This window comes from Petromyzon marinus, unplaced genomic scaffold (assembly GCF_048934315.1).
Source record: "Petromyzon marinus isolate PM22_M1 ecotype Great Lakes invasive population unplaced genomic scaffold, UKy_Petmar_22M1.pri1.0 PM_G_Scaffold_2, whole genome shotgun sequence".
Taxonomy (NCBI): Eukaryota; Metazoa; Chordata; class Hyperoartia; order Petromyzontiformes; family Petromyzontidae; genus Petromyzon; species Petromyzon marinus.
Genome location: NW_027422761.1, coordinates 648,892 through 674,139, shown reverse-complemented (window position 1 = coordinate 674,139; position 25,248 = coordinate 648,892). Strand labels below are relative to the sequence as shown.

General features: G+C 46.0%; 1 protein-coding gene across 3 annotated transcripts; it reads left to right on the top strand.

Annotated features, from left to right (window-relative positions):
- Positions 1–8,551: 8,551 nt before the first annotated feature.
- On the top strand, positions 8,552–23,231 carry LOC142912311 (uncharacterized). Of its 3 annotated transcripts, none has more exons than XM_076060476.1 (5): positions 8,552–8,806; positions 16,977–17,444; positions 17,636–17,740; positions 18,168–18,232; positions 19,617–23,231. In XM_076060476.1, the coding sequence occupies exons 2-5, from the start codon at positions 16,985–16,987 to the stop codon at positions 20,154–20,156; spliced, it is 1,170 nt and encodes a 389-aa protein (XP_075916591.1). In that variant the 5' UTR covers positions 8,552–8,806; positions 16,977–16,984; the 3' UTR covers positions 20,157–23,231. The 3 variants fall into 3 exon arrangements, with proteins under 3 accessions (XP_075916591.1, XP_075916592.1, XP_075916594.1); XM_076060477.1 differs by having other exon boundaries at positions 16,972–17,444; XM_076060479.1 differs by lacking the exon at positions 17,636–17,740.
- The last annotated feature ends 2,017 nt before the right edge of the window (positions 23,232–25,248 follow it).

The window sequence follows — 25,248 nt, the reverse complement described above, 5'->3', positions numbered from 1 at the left end:
GACCGTCTTCAGGTGAGACAAACGCAGCAGGAGAACTGCTGACGCACCCACCACCCCCCATCATTAGACCACAAGCTGGGTCTGATGAAGAACTTTGTCAAAGCCATGGACAAAACACAAGCAACTTCCAAGTACCGCTGTGGAAAAATTCTCAAAGTGAAGCTAAGATAAAGGAAGGTGTCTTTGTTGGTCCTCAGATTCGTGAACTTTTTCGGGATGACGCATTTGACAGTGCGCTGCGTGGCAAAGGAAAAGACGGCATGGAAAGCTTTCCAGTTAGTGGCAACATTTTCTCGGAAACAACAAGGCAGGCAACTACAGGGGAGTAGGTGGAAAACCTCAAGGCATACAAAAGCCTTGGTTTGCACCATGTCACTAAAGATACACTTTTTGCACTCTCATCATCTAGATTTTTTCTCACCGAATTGCGGAGCAGCGAGCAACGAGCATCGCGAGCGATTTCACCCAGGACATTGCAATAATGGAGAAACGCTATCGGGGTCAATGGAGCCCCATCAATGCTTGCAGACTATTGCTTGACGGTGTCAAGAGATGCTCCATTTTTTTATGAATAAAAGAGACAAGCCAAGAAGCGCCGAGTAGACACTGAACAAGGACTAAACTATGTACTTACTAGCGGTAAGTACCCGGCGTTGCCCGGGCGAAAAAGATAGACACACACATCAAGTTACACACAGACATCGACCCACACACGTAGAAACACATCGACTTACACGCGCACACACATACACATATAGACTCACACAGACAGACATCGACTTACACACACATATGAACTTACACACACATAGACATCCACTTTAGATACACACACATGGAGTTACACACACATATCGACATACACACATATAGCGACTCACACACACACATCGACTCACACACAGACAAAGGTGAACTCACACATACATTGACGTAAAAACACATGTCATTACACACACACACATATCGAGTAAGACACACACACACATGGACGTATATACACACACATGGACCCACGCACACATATCGATTTACACACACACACATAGACTCGCACACACGTAAATAGACTGACACACACATTGCCCTACACACATATGGACTCTGACACACAGAGATCGACTTTAGATACACACACATGTGTATCTAAAGTAGATGTATGGACTTACACACACACACATGTGGATAAACATAGAGACATATGGACTGACACACACATACACATGGACGTACACACACACATCGACTGACACACATAGACACACAAACGCACATTGACTTACACACTGACATGAAGCCATGCACACACATTGACTAACACACACACACACATCAACTAACATACACACAGCGACTGATACACGCACACATGGACTGACACGCACCCTTGGACTGACACACACACACAAACACATCGACCTACACACACACACAGCGACTGATACACACACATGGACTGACACGCACCCTTGGACTGACACACACACACAAACACATCGACCTACACACACAAACACATCGACCTACACACACACACATCGACTGATACACACACATGGACTGACACGCACCCTTGGACTGACACACACACACAAACACATCGACCTACACACACACACATCGGGGGTTGTCCGTTAGAAAAAGACAGACACACGCATGGTCCTACACGCACACACATATGGACTCAAACACACACATCGAATCACACACACACATCGACGTGCACAGCAATCCCCGATGATGGCACAGCTATGAGCATCGCAGTACTACGTATCAGTAAATAGTGTGACGTGAGCAATCGAAACAGTAGAAATGCATAGAAGAAATCAGCTGAAATACGTGTACATGAAAAAGCATCAGTGTGCACAGATAAGTTGAGAAGCAGGCTACAGTCTAGATTATAGAGTGGCAGTACGTGGACTAAATGATATAAGCATAGCTACAGTCAACATAAAAAGCTGGCAATACGGGCAGCAGCTGAAAAAGCAGGATACAGTCGACATGAAAGGCTGGCAGTACACTGAGTGAGGTAAAGAAGCAGGCAACAGATTATAGACTGGCATACACTCATAATGGGCAAAAGCTAAATTAGCAGTGTATATAATAGTGGCAGTGCACTGGCGTGAATTAATCAGCAGGCAGCAAGCCACATCACAGACTGGCAGTACACGGTCTCAGCGTCATAAAAACACAGCTAAAAAAGGAAACATGTAGCAACCTAAGAATGAAAAAGTATTTTTCTGCACACAAAGAAAATTATTGTAATATCTGCCACCTTATTTGTTTCATAATAGTAAACAATGAACCCGAGTTATTATCTGCACACAAACATTATTATTGTAATATCAGACAACTTATTTGTTTGGGAATAGTAAACAATGAACCTAAGTTCTTATCTGCACACAAACATTATCATTGTAATATTTGGCAACTTATTTGTTTGATAATAGTGTAGGGGCGTGTATGGGCTATGTGTTGCGACGGTCTGTGTACACTTACCTGTAAGGGCTGACATAGTCCAGTAGGGGCAGTCGCAATATCCCTTGCCCCGTAGCAGGAGGGGGCTGTTGGGTGTCCTGGGATCCGCCGGGGTCCCTCCCGGGGGGAGGGGGCTGCGGGGTGTTCTGGGATCCCTCGGGACCCCGCCCCTGCGGTGGGGAGGTGTATATAAGCCGGACCTCTCTACAAGCTCGGGGCCAGTTGAAGACAGAAGCAAGAAGACTGGTCAGCTAGGACCCTGGGACCCCTAGTCCCGCTGCCCTTGTCAGGGCCGGGACTCTGTGTGGCTCAGTGGTGAGATCCTGGGAACCCCCGGCCCGATGTGCTTGTAAGGGCCAGGTCTGAGCGGGTCAGTGGTTGAAACCCGTACCCTGGATGGGTTGGGTTAGATTCGCCTCCCCTAGGCACTTATAGCCGGAGGACCTAGAGTAGCAGTCCCGTATCGGCTGAGTTAGCCCGGAGGCAGTACCTCCCTAGGCAAGGGTAATAGATGGGCCGTTGCCCTGAGTGTGCCGGGTTGTACTACCGGACATTGTGTTGAATAAAAAGTGTTGCCTCCAAGACATGCGTCCGACGTCTCCAAATTACACAACACTACAATAGTAAACAATGAACCTGAGTTCTTAGCGAAAGATTCAATACAATTGTACATTACATTGCCATGGTGAGGCCTTGTCCCGTGCAGAGGCTACGGCCTTGCCTAGATTGGCCAGCCGGAGGTGACACATTGCCAGGCTGGGGACTGGGCCGCTACACCCCCCCCCCCACCATGCCCCCGCCCGAGCCACAATAATACTATGTAAGCGCTGTAATAATATTAATATCTAAGGACTTCATAGCAGTAACTGCACGCATCATGTTGGGGGGGGGGGGCAAAGAGGACATCAGACTGTGAAGAAATAGCCGCAGCGTTGTGTATATTTAGTGCATGTTAAACACGTAAAAGAAAATGTCCTTTGTGAGCTCCACTGAACGCGCAACACTTGGCGGGGTCCACCGCCCCCCCCCCCTCCCAAGCAATTGGCGTGAGTTGCTACGGTCAATGTCGCGCAGTAAATAAATTCATATAGCGAAATCCCACAAAATCGCTGTGACTAATTTAAAGGTGTCGGACATGAAAAAGGAATTGCCTATTCCCACCGTGGGGCTTAGGGCGTGCTGGCTGGCACATTTTTTTCGATGTCAACCCCACGGTTCGAGAGCCAAATCCCTCGCAAGCGCACGTGCGCGGAGACGTTTATAGATAAGATATTTACATACAAAAAATTATGCCTTTTATTTCATAATACATTTCCTTTATATTCTTTGTTCTTTCGGTAAAGTCACGTAGAAGGGGAAAAATAAAATAATAAAATATATAATATTCAAAATATATTTTTAATATATAATATATTTTATTTTATTCTAATAAAAAATATATAGAAAATATATATAAAATATACATTTTTATTATAATAAAAAATATTTAATATATTTATTATTATTTCATTGTTCCCTTCTACGTGAATTTACCGAAAGAACCAAGAATATGAATCCCTGCAGTCACAAAAGCTTTAAATCAAAACATTTCCTTTATATAGCCTTCTTGCTGATGTTTTAAAGTGGTACATGAACAGGACAGGTGACACGTCATCATGTAAAGCAACCATAAACATTTGAAAAGACCTAGGTTTACAATTCATGAGTAAAACTGAAATATCTTGGGAACACTAGTGGGTTTAAACCATTTATTTTTACGTGATTGAACCCAAAAAAGCCTCATGGGTATCGGTCGCGAAAGCCTACGTGTTCAACATTGTATAACTGCTCAGCCCGAGCCATATCAACGCTCTGATATTTGCACAGCCCTTGTACTGTTCGCCCTCGTACAGACGTCGTTCTCTGGTCTCCTAACAGCGGTGCAGAGACAGGGCCGTGAAGGATTGTCGTCTCTGGGTGTAGGCCAATCGGCTGTCAAGGACAATGCTGTACATCGTTTTCAAAGCGTCTTTGTTTCCACGTTATGCCGCAAGCACGATGCGCGTCCCGGCGTGTGCCACGAAACGACGGGGGGGAAAAAACATACCCTAGACTCCTCCCATGGCTGGGCTCTCCCCACGGGTCACCGAATGCCACTGGAGGTGGCCACGCCGAGCGAACCCTTTCCCGCACTCGGCGCACACGTACGGCCACTCGCCGGTGTGAGTCCACGCGTGCATGCGCAGGTTGCAGGCCTGCGTGTACCCTTTGTCGCACTCGGCGCACACGTACGGGCTCCCGCCCGCGTCCCTCCTAGCGTGCCTCTTCAAGGTGCAGGCCTGCGTGAACCTTTGCCCGCACCCCTGGCACGTGTTCGGCCTCTTGCCCGTGTGCGTCCTCGCGTGCTTCTTCAAGGCAGAGCCATAGGTAAACCCTTTCCCGCACTCCTGTCACACGTAAGGCGTCTCGCCCGTGCGCGTCCTCGCGTGTACGTGCAGTTGGTAGGCGGCCGCGAACCGCTTTGCCGCACTCAAGGCGCACGCGTGCGGCTTCTCGGCCGCGTGCGTCTTGAAGTGCCTCGCCAGGTGGAAGTGCCAGGGGAAGCGCTTCCTGCGGCACTCCCGGCACGCGTGCCGCTTGTCGCCGGGGGAGCTCGCCGCCTTTTCGTCTCTCCTGCCAAGGCACGAACGGGCGGGATGGGCGGTGAGCGGGGGGAGCGTTGTCCAGGCACATCGTGCCCGCACGTGGCTTTCCGTCAGCGTTGACCTTGAGGTTTAATTACATAATAGAGGGTTTGTGTTTGTGTCGTTAAAGATATACATTTATGTATTTTATGTAAAAGAGCCTCAATGCACGTCGTGGAAGTCATCACAAAGCAGTCCTTAAAAACTACTTTTCCGCTGCGAGCGCTCCGCATCTCCTGGCCAAGCCCTGGCTCCCTGAGTTTGAATCGACAACAGAACCTGAGCTGTAATTTACATGAAAAGAAATCGCATTCGTTCAATGATAAATGGGAGGTCTAATCAACTCCAAAAAAAACATCTAAACATTTATATTCTTGGTTCTTTCGGTAAAGTCACGTAGAAGGGAAACAATCTTATATATAAAAGTCTCTGCGTGCGTGCGCTTGCAGGGGATTTGGCTCTCAAATGGTGGGGTTCAAGTCCGAAAAAAATTGCCGGGTGGCACACCCCAAGCCCCCTGCTTGGTATAGGCTATTCTGTTTTCCCAGTCGTCAACTTTAAATTAGTTTAATTAGCGATTTAGTGCTATTCTTATTTTAATTATTTCCTTACTTACTGCACGAGCTCGACCGTACCAACTGACGCCAATTGCGTGGTGGGGGGGCGGACCCTGACAAGTGATGCACATTCAGTCGAGCTCACGGCCACACCACGGCACTCTGTCACGTGAGTACTTTGTGCTATAGAGTCACTAAATAAATTGATATACAGTCAGCATGTACTCCTGTACAGTATATAAATACTGCTATAGAGTCAGCATGTACTATTGTAGAGTCCATAAATACTGCTATGGAGTTAGCATGTACTACTGTACAGTCGATATATACTGCTATAGAGTCAGCATGTACTACTCTACTCATAGCAGGTACCACCACTGTCGCTTGCCCTGCTGTAATCATAGCTTACACCATAGTATACATGCACTGCTGCAGGGAAAGCAGCTACCACCACTGTAAGCACTGTTGTAATCATAGCAGCTACCACAACGGTATGCATGCACTGCTGCAGGGAAAGCAGGTACCACCACAATATGCACTGCTGTAATCATACCAGGTACCAGCACATTCAGTATGCACCGCTGTTGTTAAACCATGTACCACCACAGTATGCACTGCTGTTATCATAGCAGCTACCACCACAGTTAGTATGCACTGCTTTTGTAATAGCCGCTATCACCAATGTCATAGTGCATACCGTCGTGGTGTGTGTGCGTAAGTCCATGTATGTGTGTGCGTAAGTCAATGTGTGTGCGTGGTGTGTGTGTGTAGAAAACTACTCTTTTTTAATTAAGTTACTTCTTTCACAGTAATAATGCCTGCGTCTAAATCCATGTGTGTGTGTGCGTCGATGTGCATGTCTGCGGCCATGTGTGTGTGTGTGAGTCAATGTGTGTGTGTGTGCGTCGCTCCATGTCAGTCAGTGTAAGTACATTTCTTTCTATGTGTGTGTTTTTTCGTCCATGTGTGCGTGTGAGTCCATGTGTGTGTGTGTCTGTACGTACATGTGTGTTTGTGTGTGCGTACGTCCATGTGTGTATCTCAGTCAATGTTTGTGTGCCTCTATGTGCGTGTGTCAGTCCATGTATGTTTGTGTGGAAGTCTATGTGTATCAGTAGATGTGTGTATGGCAATGTGTCTATGTGTGACAGTCCATGTGTGTGTGTGCGTAGATATGTATGTGTGTAAGTTCATGTCTGTGTGTGTGAGTCTATGTACGTGTGAGTCAATGTGTGGCTGTCAGTCGATGTGTGTGTAGGTCAATGTGTCTGTAAGTCTATGTATGTGTGTGTGACTCGATGTGTGTGTAAGTCAATGTGTGTGTGTGACTTGATATGTGTCAGTCCATGTGCATGTGTGTTTGTCGCTGTGTGTGCGTGGCTCCATGTTAGTCAGCGTAAGTCCATTTCTTTGTGTGCCTGTAGGTCCATGTGTGCGTGTTAGTCCATGTGTGTGTGTTAGTCCATGTGTGTGTGTTAGTCCATGTGTGCGTGTTAGTCCATGTGTGTGTGTTAGTCCATGTGTGCGTGTTAGTCCATGTGTGTGTGCTTTATTGACCTGCTCAACGCCTATGATACCATCAGTAGGCCTGGGCTCAGGGTTGCTCTTCGTGCTTTCGGAATCCCTGACTCTCTGCTCACGATCCTTAAGGACCTTCATGATGGTGAGCGGCCCCACGTCAAACTACGTGGCTGTGAGTCAGAGCCATTCCCTCTACACCTTTGGGGTGCGACAGGGATGTCCTCTGCCTCCCACATTCTTTTACATCTATTTTGACCACGTAGTTTGTGAAGCCTTCAATAGCTGTACTGGAGGAATTTCCATCTGGGTACAGATACAATGGGAGGCTGATTGATGCCCGGGTGCGGTCAAGGGATGGCTCCCTATTGCTCAACCACGTTATGTATGCCGATGATCTGGTAATTAATGCTCACTCAGAAGAGGAATTGGACGCACTGCTGCTGAACCTAGAGCTTGCCACTAAGACGTGGGGCCTTACCAGCAGCCCCACCAAAATTAAGCACCTGCCTGGGTATTTTGTACCATCGGAAAATCCACCCCCACAACTCACAATTGCTGATGGCCAAGTTGTGGAGAGAGTGCAGAGTTTCTCATACCTGCCCAGTGTGCTCATGACCGGCTCCAGTTTAACACCAGAGGTCTCACTCCGAATCAGTCGAGCGGCATTATCTTTTCATCCGCTGCGTAACACTGTGTGTAAGCTACCTGGTCTCTCGCTCAGCACGAAGCTCCACGTCTTCTCGCCCACGATCATTCCCTCCCTTCTCTACGCTTGCGAAACTTGAATCCCCCTAATGCAACATCTTTACCGGTTAGAAACATTTAGGCTGGCCTGCTAACAATCCATCTTGGGTTTAACCATATCTGTGTGTGTGCGTCTAAGTCCATGTGTTTCTATGTGTGTGGGTCGATGTCTGTGTGTAAGTCCATGTGTGTGTTTGCTTTTTTCGCCCGGGCAATGCCGGGTACTAACCGCTGGTATTTTATATATATATGCGCGCTCCATACACACACACTGACTGGAGTCACCCACACGCCGCAGTGTGCGCTAACCGCTGTCCCACCGCCCTTGCCACTCTTCACACACACACACGCTTACCACGCGTCAACCAACAAGCTGGCACCGAGGTTTTTACGGTCGATGACGTCACGTCGCGGGAGTTTTGAAAATGACGTTACGCGTGTAAATTATATGAGATGACGTCACCGCGTTTTGTGTGTAGGGAGGGGACGGGTCTCGTGATTGGGGGAGGGGCAGTCACGTGCCCACGGGTGAGGTGGGGGAGGGGCAGTCACGTGCCCACGGGTGGGGGAGGGGGAGTTTGGTGGTGGTGAGGAGCAGAGAAGCAGCGAGTTGAGGTGCGGAGTGAGGAGAGCGAGAAGAGGTGAGGAGAGAAGAGGTGAGGAGAGGCGAGCAGAGGTGAGGAGAGAAGAGGTGAGGAGAGGCGAGAAGAGGTGAGGAGAGAAGAGGTGAGGAGAGGCGAGAAGAGGTGAGGAGAGAAGAGGTGAGGAGAGGCGAGAAGAGGTGAGGAGAGAAGAGGTGAGGAGAGCAGAGAAGAGGTGAGGAGGAGGAAGACGACACGCGAGGTGAGGAGTGAGGGAGTTGCTGAGGGAGTTGTTATTATTGTTGTTGTATTGTTGTATTGTTATTGTTGTATTGTTATTGTTGTTATTGTTGTTTTGTTGTTATTGTTGTTTTGTTGTTGTTATTGTTGTTTTGGTGTTGTTATTGTTATTATTGTTGTTATTGTTGTTGTATTGTTATTGTTGTATTGTTATTGTTGTTTTGTTGTTATTGTTGTTTTGTTGTTGTTATTGTTGTTTTGGTGTTGTTATTGTTGTTATTATTGTTGTTATTGTTGTTGTATTGTTGTATTGTTATTGTTGTATTGTTATTGTTGTTTTGTTGTTATTGTTGTTTTGTTGTTATTGTTGTTTTGGTGTTGTTATTGTTGTTATTATTGTTGTTGTTGTTGTATTGTTGTATTGTTATTGTTGTATTGTTATTGTTGTTATTGTTGTTTTGTTGTTATTGTTGTTTTGGTGTTGTTATTGTTGTTATTATTGTTGTTATTGTTGTTGTATTGTTATTGTTGTATTGTTATTGTTGTTTTGTTGTTATTGTTGTTTTGTTGTTTTGTTGTTGTTATTGTTGTTTTGGTGTTGTTATTGTTGTTATTATTGTTGTTATTGTTGTTATTATTGTTGTTGTATTGTTGTATTGTTATTGTTGTATTGTTATTGTTGTTTTGTTGTTATTGTTGTTTTGTTGTTGTTATTGTTGTTTTGGTGTTGTTATTGTTGTTATTGTTGTTATTATTGTTGTTGTATTGTTGTTATTGTTGTTGTATTGTTGTTGTTATTGTTGTTGTATTGTTATTGTTGTTATTATTTTGTTGTTATTGTTGTTGTTATTGTTATTATTGTTGTTGTATTGTTGTTGTTATTGTTGTGTTGTTATTGTTGTTTTGTTGTTATTGTTGTTTTGTTGTTGTTTTGTTGTTGTTATTGTTGTTTTGGTGTTGTTATTGTTGTTGTTATTATTGTTGTTATTGTTATTATTGTTGTTGTATTGTTGTTGTATTGTTGTTATTGTTGTTATTGTTGTTGTATTGTTGTTGTTTTGTTGTTGTTATTGTTGTTGTTCTTGTTATTATTGTTGTTGTATTGTTGTTATTATTGTTGTTGTATTGTTGTTATTATTGTTGTTGTATTGTTGTATTGTTATTGTTGTATTGTTATTGTTGTTATTGTTGTTTTGTTGTTATTGTTGTTTTGTTGTTGTTATTGTTGTTTTGGTGTTGTTATTGTTGTTGTATTGTTGTATTGTTATTGTTGTTTTGTTGTTATTGTTGTTTTGTTGTTATTGTTGTTTTGTTGTTATTGTTGTTTTGGTGTTGTTATTGTTGTTATTATTGTTGTTATTGTTGTTATTATTGTTGTTGTATTGTTATTGTTGTATTGTTATTGTTATTGTTGTTTTGTTGTTATTGTTGTTTTGTTGTTGTTATTGTTGTTTTGGTGTTGTTATTGTTGTTATTATTGTTGTTATTGTTATTATTGTTGTATTGTTATTGTTGTATTGTTATTGTTGTTTTGTTGTTATTGTTGTTTTGTTGTTTTGGTGTTATTGTTGTTATTATTGTTGTTATTGTTGTTATTATTATTGTTGTATTGTTGTATTGTTATTGTTGTATTGTTATGGTTGTTATTGTTGTTTTGTTGTTATTGTTGTTTTGTTGTTGTTATTGTTGTTTTGGTGTTATTATTGTTGTTATTGTTGTTGTTATTATTGTTGTTGTATTGTTATTGTTGTTATTGTTGTTGTGTTGTTATTGTTGTTATTGTTGTTGTATTGTTATTGTTGTTGTTGTTTTGTTATTGTTGTTGTTATTGTTGTTGTTATTGTTATTATTGTTGTTGTATTGTTGTTGTTATTGTTGTGTTGTTATTGTTGTTTTGTTGTTATTGTTGTTTTGTTGTTGTTTTGTTGTTGTTATTGTTGTTTTGGTGTTGTTATTGTTGTTGTTATTGTTATTGTTGTTGTATTGTTGTTGTATTGTTGTTATTGTTGTTGTATTGTTGTTATTGTTGTTGTATTGTTATTGTTGTTATTGTTGTTGTTTTGTTGTTGTTATTGTTGTTGTTATTGTTGTTATTGTTCTTGTTATTATTGTTGTTGTATTGTTGTTATTGTTGTTATTGTTGTTGTATTGTTATTGTTGTTGTTTTGTTGTATTGTTGTTATTGTTGTTGTATTGTTATTGTTGTTATTGTTGTTTTGTTGTTATTGTTGTTGTTTTGTTGTTGTTATTGTGGTTATTGTTGTTGTTTTGTTGTTGTTATTGCTGTTGTTAGTATTGTTGTTGTTTTTTGTTGTTGTTATTGTTGTTGTATTGTTATTGTTGTTGTTATTGTTGTTATTATTGTTGTTGTTATTGTTGTGTTGTTGTTGTATTGTTATTGTTGTTATTGTTGTTTTGTTGTTGTTATTGTTGTTATTGTTGTTGTTGTTATTGTTGTTGTTATTGTTATTATTGTTGTTTTTGTTGTTGTTATTGTTGTTGTTATTATTGTTGTTGTATTGTTGTTGTTATTGTTGTTATTGTTGTTGTTATTGTTATTGTTGTTGTATTGTTGTTGTTATTGTTGTTGTTTTGTTGTTGTTATTGTTGTTGTTATTATTGTTGTTTGTTGTTGTTATTGTTGTTGTTATTATTGTTATTGTTGTTATTGTTGTTGTTGTTATTATTGTTGTATTGTTGTTGTTATTGTTGTTGTTATTGTTGTTGTTATTGTTGTTATTATTGTTGTTATTATTGTTGTTGTATTGTTGTTGTTGTTTGTTGTTATTGTTGTTATTATTGTTGTATTGTTGTTGCTGTTTGTTGTTATTGTTGTTATTGTTGTTGTTATTGTTGTTGTTGTTTTGTTGTTGTTATTGTTGTTATTGTTATTGTTGTTGTATTGTTGTTGTTATTGTTGTTGTATTGTTATTGTTGTTATTGTTTTGTTGTTATTGTTGTTATTGTTGTTGTTATTGTTATTATTGTTGTTGTATTGTTGTTGTTATTGTTGTGTTGTTATTGTTGTTTTGTTGTTATTGTTGTTTTGTTGTTGTTTTGTTGTTGTTATTGTTGTTTTGGTGTTGTTATTGTTGTTGTTATTATTGTTGTTATTGTTATTATTGTTGTTGTATTGTTGTTGTATTGTTGTTATTGTTGTTATTGTTGTTGTATTGTTGTTGTTTTGTTGTTGTTATTGTTGTTGTTATTGTTCTTGTTATTATTGTTGTTGTATTGTTGTTATTATTGTTGTTGTATTGTTGTTATTATTGTTGTTGTATTGTTGTATTGTTATTGTTGTATTGTTATTGTTGTTATTGTTTTTTGTTGTTATTGTTATTGTTGTTTTGGTGTTGTTATTGTTGTTATTGTTGTTGTATTGTTGTATTGTTATTGTTGTATTGTTATTGTTGTTTTGTTGTTATTGTTGTTTTGTTGTTATTGTTGTTTTGTTGTTGTTATTGTTGTTATTATTGTTGTTATTGTTATTATTGTTGTTGTATTGTTGTATTGTTATTGTTGTATTGTTATTGTTGTTATTGTTGTTTTGTTGTTATTGTTGTTTTGTTGTTGTTATTGTTGTTTTGGTGTTGTTATTGTTGTTATTATTGTTGTTATTGTTATTATTGTTGTTGTATTGTTATTGTTGTATTGTTATTGTTGTTTTGTTGTTATTGTTTTGTTGTTTTGTTGTTGTTATTGTTGTTTTGGTGTTATTGTTGTTATTATTGTTGTTATTATTGTTGTTGTATTGTTGTATTGTTATTGTTGTATTGTTATGGTTGTTATTGTTGTTTTGTTGTTATTGTTGTTTTGTTGTTGTTATTGTTGTTTTGGTGTTGTTATTGTTGTTATTATTGTTGTTATTGTTGTTGTTATTATTGTTGTTGTATTGTTGTTGTTATTGTTGTTGTATTGTTATTGTTGTTATTGTTGTTGTATTGTTATTGTTGTTATTGTTGTTGTTTTGTTATTGTTGTTGTTATTGTTGTTGTTATTGTTATTATTGTTGTTGTATTGTTGTTGTTATTGTTGTTTTGTTGTTATTGTTGTTTTGTTGTTGTTATTGTTGTTTTGGTGTTATTGTTGTTGTTATTGTTGTTGTATTGTTATTGTTGTTGTATTGTTGTTATTGTTGTTATTGTTGTTGTATTGTTGTTATTGTTGTTGTATTGTTATTGTTGTTATTGTTGTTGTTTTGTTGTTGTTATTGTTGTTGTTATTGTTGTTATTGTTCTTGTTATTATTGTTGTTGTATTGTTGTTATTGTTGTTATTGTTGTTGTATTGTTATTGTTGTTATTGTTGTTGTTTTGTTGTATTGTTGTTATTGTTGTTGTATTGTTATTGTTGTTATTGTTGTTGTTTTGTTGTTATTGTTGTTGTTGTTTTGTTGTTGTTATTGTGGTTATTGTTGTTGTTTTGTTGTTGTTATTGCTGTTGTTATTATTGTTGTTGTTTTTTGTTGTTGTTATTGTTGTTGTATTGTTATTGTTGTTGTTATTGTTGTTATTATTGTTGTTGTTATTGTTGTGTTGTTGTTGTTGTATTGTTATTGTTGTTATTGTTGTTTTGTTGTTGTTATTGTTGTTATTGTTGTTGTTTTGTTGTTATTGTTGTTGTTATTGTTATTATTGTTGTTTTTGTTGTTGTTATTGTTGTTATTATTGTTGTTGTATTGTTGTTATTGTTGTTGTTATTGTTGTTGTTATTGTTATTGTTGTTGTATTGTTGTTGTTATTGTTGTTGTTTTGTTGTTGTTATTGTTGTTATTATTGTTGTTGTTTGTTGTTGTTATTATTGTTATTGTTGTTATTATTGTTGTATTGTTGTTGTTATTGTTGTTGTTATTGTTGTTGTTATTGTTGTTATTATTGTTGTTGTATTGTTGTTGTTGTTGTTTGTTGTTGTTTGTTGTTGTTATTGTTGTTATTATTGTTGTATTGTTGTTGCTGTTTGTTGTTATTGTTGTTATTGTTGTTATTGTTGTTGTTGTTTTGTTGTTGTTATTGTTGTTATTGTTGTTTTGTTGTTGTTGTTTGTTGTTGTTGTTATTATTGTTGTTATTATTGTTGTTGTATTGTTGTTGTTGTTTGTTGTTGTTATTGTTGTTATTATTGTTGTATTGTTGTTGCTGTTTGTTGTTATTGTTGTTATTGTTGTTGTTATTGTTGTTGTTGTTTTGTTGTTGTTATTGTTGTTATTGTTGTTTTGTTGTTGTTGTTATTGTTGTTGTTATTGTTGTTGTTGTTTCCCCCCCGCCGCGTGTGACTGAGCGACGTCTTCACGTTGAGGTGAAGCCGCTCCACGCCGCCACGGCCGCAATGACGCAGAGAGGAGGCGACCTCCTCCTCCTCATCCTCCTCATCCTCATCCTCCTGCTCCTCCTCCTCCATGCGTCTGCTGGCAAACACCACGGCGACATCGTTTGACGATCACGACGACGACGATGACGACACCATCAGCCATGATCAACCCACTGCTGGATGAAAGTCTCCCCCCACCCCACCCCAACCCCACCCCAAGCAGCCGCCACCTCGCACCACCACGACACAGCAGCAGCAGCCACGGTTAACATCGCTTACGCCGCCTAGGTAAAATAATTAATAAATGAATGAAAACTTTAAATTAAATAACGACATATTCTTAGCTCTTTCGGTAAAGTCACGTTGAAGGGAAACAATAAAATAATAAAATATATATAACAATTAAATATTTTATTGTTTCCCTTCAACGTGGTGACTTTACCAAAAGAGCTAAGAATATGAATTACTGCAGTAACGAAAGCTTTAAATAAAAATTTAAATAACGACGTTTCGGGCGCAACCCCAAGCGTCCTCCTTCAGGTGGCGGGGGGGGAGGGACACAACCACAGCAAGAGGCAGCTTACCGCCCACTTCAGCGACTGTTTCCTGCTGCGGTTGACCCCCTACCTGATGGCGATTGGCCGCTTGTTTGCGTGCGTGCCCGGAACGTTGTGGACTTATTTTCTGCCTCCCAGGGAGTTTCTCGCCGACGACGAAGATCTGCGCAGAGCGGCGTGGAGAGCGCTCGGAATTAGAGACGAGGGGGGGAATCGGGGAGCACGCGCAAGTTCAGAGCCATCGTATTGATCGATAAGCAATAGACAAGTAATCGATATGATTATAGATTTGAAAGATTTCGTGTCGGCAGGGATTAACACTCTTTAGTTTGTTTTTTCTTCCGGTGAAGTCACGTAGGTAACAAAAATAAAGAAAATAAAAGAAAACTAAAATTAAATCACGACGTTTCGGGCGCAACCCAAAGCGACCTTCAGGTGGGGGAGGGGGGGGGACAACGTGAAGGACCCTTGTTGTGGCTGTGCCCGAAACGTCGTGGTAGAATTTAGTTTTAATTTACTCTTTGGTTCTATTGGGTAAAGTCACCACGTAGGTGAAAATAAAATAACAAAAAAATCACGACGTTTCGCCCACAACACAAGCGGCCTTCATCAGGTGAAGGGACGAGACTGTCTGGAGGACAGTGCTGGAGTGAAAAAGCCACGCTCAGATCACGACCTTTAAGCTGTGTGAGAAGAAACAAAGCGCCTTGACAAAGGAATTAGCATAGAATTTAGTATTGAAATGGCTCATTGAAATAGCTAAGTTAAAGTATACACATCCGCAGATGCTAAATTATATGCTAATTCCTTTGTCAAGGCGCTTTGTTTTCTAATAGAACCAAAGAGTATGGATCCTTGCAGTCACGAAAGCTTTAAATCTAGAATTTAGTTTTAATTTATTTTATTTTAAACCTACTACCTGACTTTAGCGGAAAAAAACCACAGCCTGCGAATCCCTGCAGTCACGTTGGCTTCAGATCTAGACTGAAGTGATCTTATAACCGACGTGACCTGAACCTTTGGGGGGCCAAGTGCCGTCGGCGAGCTGCTGCTGCTGCTGTGAAGGTCGCCCCGGGGCACGTGAGAGGCAGGCGGTGGGTGGCCAGCACCACGCTCAGCTGCTACATCTCTCTCCTCTCTCCTCTCTCTCTCTCTCGCCCCGCGTCGATGTCTACACACCGCACCAGGTACTCGTTTTAAGGCTGAGTCGACCTAGGGGAGGCGCTCGTATTCGTCGTGAGTCAGGTTCGTAGCGCCGTGCGATAACCACTCGCGACAGCAGTTGACGCCCAACAATTGTTTAAATGTTATACGGTGGGGCGGGTGGTGGTGGTTGGTGGTGCTCTTTACGTGCACACGATGGCAACGATATATTCCGTAGAGCATTAACGGACTGTCGGGGCAAGTGCTGTTAGCGAGCACCTGTGAAGGCCGGCACGGAAGACGAGGGGGGTGGGTGTCAATGTTTACGCATTGCAACAGGTAACTCATTTGAGGCTGAGTCGATCTAGGGGGAGGCCAAGGATCGGTTCAGATAATCGTCACTGATGTTGGCCAGGAGCGGGAGTCGAACACGGGTCGACAGGTTGTTGGTAGCGCAGCGCGCTAGGAGGACCATCCGTTGAGTACGTACGCAAAAACCTGTCAAATAAGTATTATAAAAAAACGCGCTTTAATGAAATGCACCGTACTAATGTGGCCCCAGAAGCTCGCCACGACGTAAGGGGACCGTGGTCATTTACAGCCAACGTCAGTTGAGCGTGGACAATTAGAGCCGAGCCGAAACATAACATATAAAAAATTATGTTTAAAAAAATGTTTTTATTTTATTTTTAATGATAGAATATGGTATTGTCATCAGTATGACATAAGTTTACCAAGTTTGATACCACATTGGGAAGTGGATTTAAATTGAGTTGTCTTGCTTCTGGCTTCAATTTGCTTCATTTTGCTGTACTCTTACGTTATTCTTTTTGTCATTGCCATGACCCAGGTCACTCTTGCAAATCAGTTATCCTGGTCTGTTGAGGTCTCACCCCGGTCACACAAAATCAACTTGACACTTGAACTCTGTACACCCGTTTGCACCCACACGCTGCCACCCAAAACGCCCCATCAACCCCTACACCCCATTACGCCCCAGCGCACACCCCAACATCCCTACAGACAGACGTTTGAGCGTCTACTTACCCACCTGTGTTGCCACGCTGGCTTCGACTTCGTGACCCTTCCCACGGCGGGCGGCGCAGCACCCCGCGGCGGTCAAGGAGGGGCTGCGTCTCCTCAATGATCCTCCTCACATTCACCGTTCTCCCACGGGCCCAGCGCAGGTCACTTCATGGAGAGTTCCGACTTTGCCCCCGACGAGGCCCTGGGCCCGGACTTCGTGCCGCCGCTCGCGCGCCGTCGGAACTCGGACCGCGGGCCCAAGACTCCGAGGCCCTCACAGCTCGACGCCACTGAGCACAGCCTCTTGGAGGACGATGGCTTCCTCCTTGACGATCGTGGGCACTCACCCCCCAGGCCCTGGTTCGGGGTTGAGGACCCGTGGCAGCAGCAGCAGCAGTTGGGATTAAGTCCCATGCAGTGGGGGCCTGGCAGGCCTCCGCAAGGGCCCCCCCAGGAGTATGGCCCAGCGGACACGGAGCCGGCCCCGGGCTTCGCCTCGCGACATTGGAGCCCCAGGAGCGGCCCCGGCTCGGCGCTTGACGGCAAAACGGCGCCGTCCGCTCGCGGCATCGGCGATTCGCCCTGCTTTCGGACGAGCACGGTCCCGGCGCCTGTGGAGCGAGAAGGAGGTGATTACTGGGAAATGGCGGGCGGTGCATTTTAATTGCGGCTCGATCGGCGCCACCGTAACGACAGCGGCCATCCGGCTTCCCCGTCGTTGCCGGCTCCGCTCAAAACGAGCGGCGTGCTCGCGAAACCGTGTTGGGGGGGGGTGGGGGTCTCTCTCTCTCCCTCCCGTCTCCTTCTCTCTCCCTCGCAGCAGCAGCACGAGGGAGGAGTCACAGCCAGGGGGGGCGCTCCAATAGTGCCCGGGGGGCATCCCCGTGCCGCGAAGGGAACCCGCCGTGCCAACGAAAGCTGCTGTGTAAGGGACACCACCGCCCCCCTCCCGGCACACCAACCCTCCCCACTACCCCCAAACTTATCCACCGTGGCCCCATTGCTCAGGATCCAGCGCACGGCGCGTGCCTCCATGTTGCGTGGGGAGCGTTCGCGCGGTGGTTCGCACGAACGCTCACGGCCAACGTCGGTAGCGCAAATCTGCGCTGGTCCGGGGCCGCCCCTCCCTTTAGGTCGGCACAGCCTCAAACGAGCATCGGCGCAACGTCCGCGCGTCGCCGCTACGGAGACAAAGGCGGCCGGACGCGGCGTTGGCCGCCCGCCTCCTCACGAGCGCCGTCGCTGCCTTCTTAGGCCGTCGTTAACGGCACATGCCCCAGCGGCCCGTTGAGGCTACACGGTGGGGGGGGCCTTTGTCTCGTGTGCATCGTCTCTGTGTCTGCGCTGTACAGGGACGGTGCCTGGGTGCAGTTCGCCCTCCACGGAGTCCGGGAGCGGCCGAGCCTCGTCAGGAACGGTGAGACGCGATGATTCATATTCGCCGTCTCCTGCCGGTTACGGATCTCGCCTCTGTTGTCTCTTCGCGCTCGGGGACACGGGGACATCGCGAGACACGGGGCAGTGGCCTCACCCGGGATTAACCCCCCCACGCAGCGTACACGCAAAGCGCCAGGAGGTCACGGGTTCGATCCTGACCTGGACGCCCACATATTTGGAGTTTGCGTGTTCTCTCTCTCTCCCTGTGGGCATGGATGTTCTTCTACGGGTCCTCCGGGTTTTTTTCCCCTCCGCATTTATGAACACGCGTTCAGAGTATTTGGCCACTCTACATTTCCACTTGAAAAGCCACTTCACCGGGCTATCGTTTGTGGCCAGGTCGCGTCTGAAATAAGAGCCGTATGGCTCGGTGGCCCTTACCTGGTAAAATAATAAATAGCACAAAGTAAATCACAGCAGCCCACACACACACTCACACACAGTGCACGGCAAGTGAGCGGTGATGTCGCATCCGTGATGTCACCGGCATGCGGCAGCGTCACGCAGAGTGCCTGCTGACGTCACGCATCCCCCTCCTCCCCCCAACCCTCCGCGTAGGCCATGCATCCTGAGCAAAAGCTGTCTCGATGTTCTAAGTCGACGCGACTATTTTCAGCTCGCGCTTAAATATAAAGCGGAAGATCCATCCGTTTGTGTGAAGCGGCAAAACCTCTCCAACGCTGACTCTCTGACGTCGTGAAATTTGCACGGCTTACGCCGTCTGGAATTTCTAAGGGAACGCGACGATTTTCAGCTCGCCACCTCACAGTCCCTTCCCGAGTCGCCTGGTTAAGGTTGAACTTCCTCGAGTGAAAGACGTCCGATTTATCTTGTTGGTTCTTTCGGTAAAGTCACCACGTAGAATGGAAATAAAGTAATAAAAATAAAACAAAATGAAATTCTCACGACGTTTCGGCCACAACACAAGTAGCCTTCTTCTACTTGTGTTGTGGCCGAAACGTCATGAGAATTCTATTTTATTATGTTTTATTTTTATTATTTTATTTCCATTCCAAGTGGTGACTTTACCGAAAGAACCAATAAGATGAATCCCTGCAGTTACAAAAGCTTTAAATCGAAATTTTTATTCCGATTTAGTTAAATTTATTTGTCTCGGCTTTTTTTATTTCTTGCGAGCATCAAATTTTTTGTCAGGTTTTGTCAGTGAAATAAAAGGGAATATTAAATTAATCCCAAGGCAAGACTCCACAACTCCCGGGTGAAGCCGGTAGTAGTAAAGCTCGTGCCATTTTAAAATACTCTGTGTGAGGCCTACATTGGGTGGCCCATAAGTCTGGAATCGTAGGGAAAACTAACTTATTCATATTTGTTTGTTGTTGTTGCTGCTGCTGCTTGTATAATAGGCGGACACAGACGGGGACCCTGAAACCTCCGCACCGTCGGGGGTGTCAGCCGATCGGCCGAGCGGCCAGCTGGTCCCCACGTGCGCGTCAGGTGGTCCCCGCGTCCAGCGCACGAGACCCCGGGATAAAAAAAAAGAGCAGCGGGTGGAAGAAGAAGAAGAAGAGCAGGGAGATGAACATGAGATGGAGGAGGAGCATGAGGAGGAGGAGCGCAAAGCAGAGGAAGATGCGGAAGCGGCGGCCGATCCTTTCGCGTCATTCGAGGACCCCGCGAGCCACCAGACGCCCGAGTCGCAGGCCACGGTGTACCGGCGGCTCCTGCAGGTCACGTACCGGCTCCAGAAACTCCAGCAGGAGCAGCAGCAGCAGCAGGAGCAGCAGCAGGAGCAGCAGCAGCAGGAGGAGCAGCAGCAGCAGGAGGAGCAGCAGCAGCAGGAGGGGTTAGCAGAGGCAGAGCCATTGTTCAGCGCAGGGCTCGTTGGTGTGGCGGATCGATCCCGTGTGGCCCGCGATGGATCCCGGGTGGCAAGCGATGGATGATGAGGATGAGGCCTGGGGCTACCCAAGCGCGGCCACCTCAGGCGCGGCTCCTAGAGGGCTGGGCGCCCTGAATCACCGCCTCTCTGCTTCCCTCCCTCCGCTCCCCCTGGCCCTGCTCTACTGACCCCCCACCACCACCACCACCCCTCCTAACTTTACTCACCGCGACTTCCTGAAGACTTAAAACTTCCGCGGCCGCGGGAAGTTCCTGCTGTTTGGTTCTTTCGGTTAAACTCACGCGGATAGAGAAATAACAAATGGAGCGAATAAAAATAATGAGAACAAGAACGACGACGTTCCGAACGCAACGCGATCGGTCGATGTCACCCCCCCCCCCTCCCCCTTCCTGATGACGACCGCTCGTGTTGCGATGGGTACATCGTGGTTTTTATTCTCATTATATTTGTATTCACTTTATTTTGATTTCTCTATCTACGTTACTTTACCGATGGAACCAAAGAATATGAACTTCCTGAAGCTTCTGTGGGGGGCCCCCCACCCCCCCCAACCACCGCTCAAGACGTCTCTCTCACGAGATCTCGGCTGGCTGCGTCAGAACTGCCGCACGATGGGAAACGCCGCAAACGGCTCGAGGAAACCGAAACGCAAGGCACGGTCGGAGCGATTTGCTTCTCGAGCGAGCGTTGAGGCGTGTGTTGTTCGTAGCCCTGCAGAGCCACGGAGCGTGGGAATTCCACGTTACCACTACGAGGACGAGTCCGTCCACAGGGCAAGCACTGTCGATCTTCCCCGCAGAGTGGCGCTCATTTTGTCAACCCCCGGAGGGATATCGGGCTCGGTCGACCGCCGAAACGAGGATTCGAACTTAAGACCTTTACCACCTTTGCCGAATCCGGCACGCAAACGTCCGGTAAACTTCTCGCGTTGTCCACGACCTTTAACAAGTCGCGCAGGGCATTCCACCTCTTCCGGTCTTAGCGCAGCATCCAGGAACACACAGCGTGAGCGACGACGCCCCGACGTCGGGTCGGCTCTACCCAGGCCCACGACGACGAGGGGGGCTCCCGAGGAGAAGCGGTCCGGGGGGGGGGGAGAGGCTCGCGGCCCACGAAGAAGGGGGATCGGACGGAGCGGAGAGGATCGGGTTTCCTCGCCGGTCGCGTTTTCGTTTCCTGCCTTTTGAGCGGAGACCCGCGCGGTGCCCACGACGCGTGGGCGGCCGCTTGATGCGCGACGATCGTCTCCGCTTGGTGGTCCTTGTGCCGCCTTCGAGGCGGAGTGGACACGCGGCGGCCATCGTTTGACACGTGACTCTCAAGACGCCGAGTTAATTCGTCGAAGTCGCGCGAATCCGTTGAGAAGGTTTCCACCTCGCCGCCCGATCGCCGCCACGTGTCTCTGCCCTATCCAGGGGCCCGGGAACCCCAATCCCCATTGCCCCCCCACTCGGTCCCGGTGCCGCTTTGTAAAGAGTTGTTTGTGTAAACGTCGCCGCCGTGATGTAAACAAACACTCGGGGTGTAGGCAACTTGGCGGTGCAAATAAATATACCCTGGGGGGGGGGGGGGTGTACATCCCCATCGCGCGTGGCACGGGGCGGGAAAGGATCCGGTGGGCGCGGTGAACATTGAGCTGAGCTGAAGGGGGTCGCTCTCTCACCTCTTCCACCTCTTCCACCTCAACCCAAGGCACTCACCCCCCCCCCCCCCCCCGTAAATAGAGGTAATAATGATGTGGACTTGTTACTCAACGCCTCCGCTCAGCGTCCGCGCGCTCTCTCGTCGTGGAGAGAGGCAAGGAGGGAGGAGGGAGCTCAACGATACCGACAATTGCCCAAGCTCTCCAGGCCTCTATACATTGAGGTGTTATCGGGCAGCCAACGCGTGTTTGCAGGTGGGAGGAACCCGGAGCACCCGGTAGAAGTCTCTTCCAATCATATGGAACAAGTTTTCAAGTTTAAAGTTTCATTTATTTAGGTATAGCCCTGTGAGCCATGCGGCTCTTAAGTCGGGTGCAACCGCAACAAACAAAATTTGAACACAGAACATCTTAAAGCGACGACGCGCAACAGAAACATCCTGGAATAAACCAGGAAATATTCCACACACAAAAAAAACTTATTAAAACGCTGTGTGCAAAAATCACAATGTGGTGCAAGCCAACAACAACAACAACTATAAGACAATTTAGATTAACCATATGTTTTTGAATCACCAAAATAAAGCTATAAAAAACAATGTAACAACAGTAATCATAGGAACTGTAATTTTAAATTTAACAATAAACGATATACATAACACGTACGACAAAAACCTGCAGCCATAGCTGGCAGCACGAACAGACGGGAGTCCGCATTTGGCCGTCCTGAACTTCTGCCGAGGCGAGCCCAAAGGCACGGCGCGCCTCGACGTCCACGTGAAGGGAGTTTCACGACACGTGCATGGCGATCCAACAAGCCCTCGTCGCTGCCTCCACACGGTGCTGGATGATGTCCGGGCCACGTGCGTATAGCCCCCGCTCGGCCGAGGGCGAGCATTCAAATGCGGCTAGTCGGCGGCGTACGCGACGGCAACGGACGGCCGCGTTCGCAAACCCTCGTCAGCCGGCGAGCACCAATCCCCACGCTGGCCCCCTAACCTTAATCAACCGGCCAAGCAGTCACGACGGCTGTCCCTTCGCTAACCCCGTCCTGATCAACGAGCCGAGCAACGGGCGGCGCCGTATCAACGTTCGTCTCGCAAGTGTTCGCGCCCGGGCTGATTGTGCGCGGCGCGGCTCCTCTCGCGCGGTCGCGTCGTCGTCGCCGCGCTCGGCGGTCTGCGACGTGTAGCGACGGAGGCGCGCCGCCGCCGCGACAACGCCGAGGGGCGAGCCGCGCGACGTGCAGATCCGCCGCGAATCCCTGAACGCCACGGCTCTCGGCTTAACGCGAATGAGAAAAACGCGTAACGCAAGTGAAGGTGTTGTGGCCGAAACGTCGTGATTTTATTTTATTTTTTTACCTACGTGACTTTTACCGAACGGAACCAAAGAGTACAATTTATAACATTTTTGACATGCGTTTTTCTGGATTCTGTCTCTCACTGTTCAAATAAACCTACCATTCAAATTTTAGACTGATCATTTCTTTGTCAGTGGGCAAACGTACAAAGTCAGCAGGGGATCAAATACTTTTTTCCCTCGCTGTTTAACTACGTAGAGTTGTGGCTCAGTGGTTAACGCACTTCGATATGAACCCAGCAGCAACCTGAATTCAGTTCCAAGCCATGCCCAACATGAGCGGTGAGTGATGTATCAAATCAAGAGTGAGATATCTTTAACTGCCCCGTCCACCCCTTCCCCCGCCTAACCAACCGTGCACTGGCTAGCGTGGTGAAGTATGCTCATATAACCCTCACGGTGTGGGGAGGCCCTCTTCCAGCAGTGGATTGACAAGATGGCCTGTACAATATGCGATCTGGTAACTACCTTACCTGGTATGCAGGAGGTCGTGGGTGCGACCCTGACCCTGACACACGTGTATTTGGAGTTTGCGTGATCTCCCCGTGGTCGCGTGGATTATTCTACGGGTCCTCCCGTTTTGACCCTCGATATCCGAACGCTCGGACATTCAGGAAGTCCAATTAGCTGATCGAATGGACGAGTGCAGAATTCCCGACAGTGTCCATGTGTGTTTCGCCTGTTGTGGAATTGTTTTAGTCACCCCCTGCCACCCACCACACACACACACGGTACTTGGCTGCTGACCGGTAGGGCAAATCTCATTGCCTTGTAATCCACCACCCCCCAGCGAACAGATTCACAGAGTTACTGACCGAGCGCATTGCTCAATCCACACGCTCGTCCCGCCCGGCCCGCCTGGCTTCCACCCAACACAAATGAGCACACACACACACGCACACATACACACGCACACACACACACGCGCGCACACACGCACACACGCGCACACACACGCACGCACACACGCGCACACACACACACATGCGCGCACACACGCACGCGCGCACACACACACGCACGCACACACATGCCCCGACAATAAACGTAATCCAATTATGAACAGGATTGTGGATTTTTGTTTTCGGGTCCCGATTGCGCACGCAAAAGGGGTCGTTCAGTCGGAAACATTTCAAGATTTATTGCAGGCATAAAATACTGCTTGGTGCTGTAAGTCAATTTTTATATATATAAACAGTACTGTATACACAAACCCACACAGAGAGCCATAGACTCACCACACAGAGACCCATAGACTCACCACACAGAGACCCACAGACTCATCACACAGTGACCCATAGACTCACCACACAGAGACCCATAGACTCATCACACAGAAACAGACTCACCACACAGAGACCCATAGACTCACCACACAGAAACCCATAGACTCACCACACAGAGACCCATAGACTCACCACACAGGGACCCATAGACTCACCACACAGACACCCATAGACTCACACAGAGACCCATAGACTCACCACACAGAAACAGACTCACCACACAGAGACCCACAGACTCACCACACAGAGACCCCTAGACTCACCACACAGAAACCCATAGACTCACCCGACAGAGACCCATAGACTCACCACACAGGGACCCATAGACTCACCACACAGAGACCCCTAGACTCACCACACAGGGACCCATAGACTCACCACACAGACACTCATAGACTCACTCACACAGAGACCCATAGACTCACCACACAGAAACAGACTCACCACACAGAGACCTATAGACTCACCACGCAGAGACACAGACTCACCACACAGAGACCCATAGACTCACCACACAGAGACCCATAGACTCACCACACAGGGACCCATAGACTCACCACACAGACACCCATAGACTCACTCAAACAGAGACCCATAGACTCACCACACAGAGACAGACTCACCACACAGAGACCTACAGACTCACCACACAGAGACCTATAGACTCACCACGCAGAGACCCATAGACTCACCACACAGAGACCCATAGACTCACCACACAGGGATCCATAGACTCATCACACCGAGACCCATAGACTCATCACACAGAGACCCACAGACTCATCACACAGAGACCCATAGACTCACCACACAGAGACCCATAGACTCACCACACAGAGACCCAT

Excerpts from the sequence above, each read along its gene's own strand:
- LOC142912311 (XM_076060476.1), top strand. The coding sequence starts at position 16,985 with ATGGAGAGTTCCGACTTTGCCCCCGACGAGGCCCTGGGCCCGGACTTC. Across the intron at positions 17,741-18,167 it reads GTGCCAACGAAAGCTGCTGT|GGACGGTGCCTGGGTGCAGT; the intron begins GTAAGGGACACC and ends TGCGCTGTACAG. Across the intron at positions 18,233-19,616 it reads GCCGAGCCTCGTCAGGAACG|GCGGACACAGACGGGGACCC; the intron begins GTGAGACGCGAT and ends CTTGTATAATAG.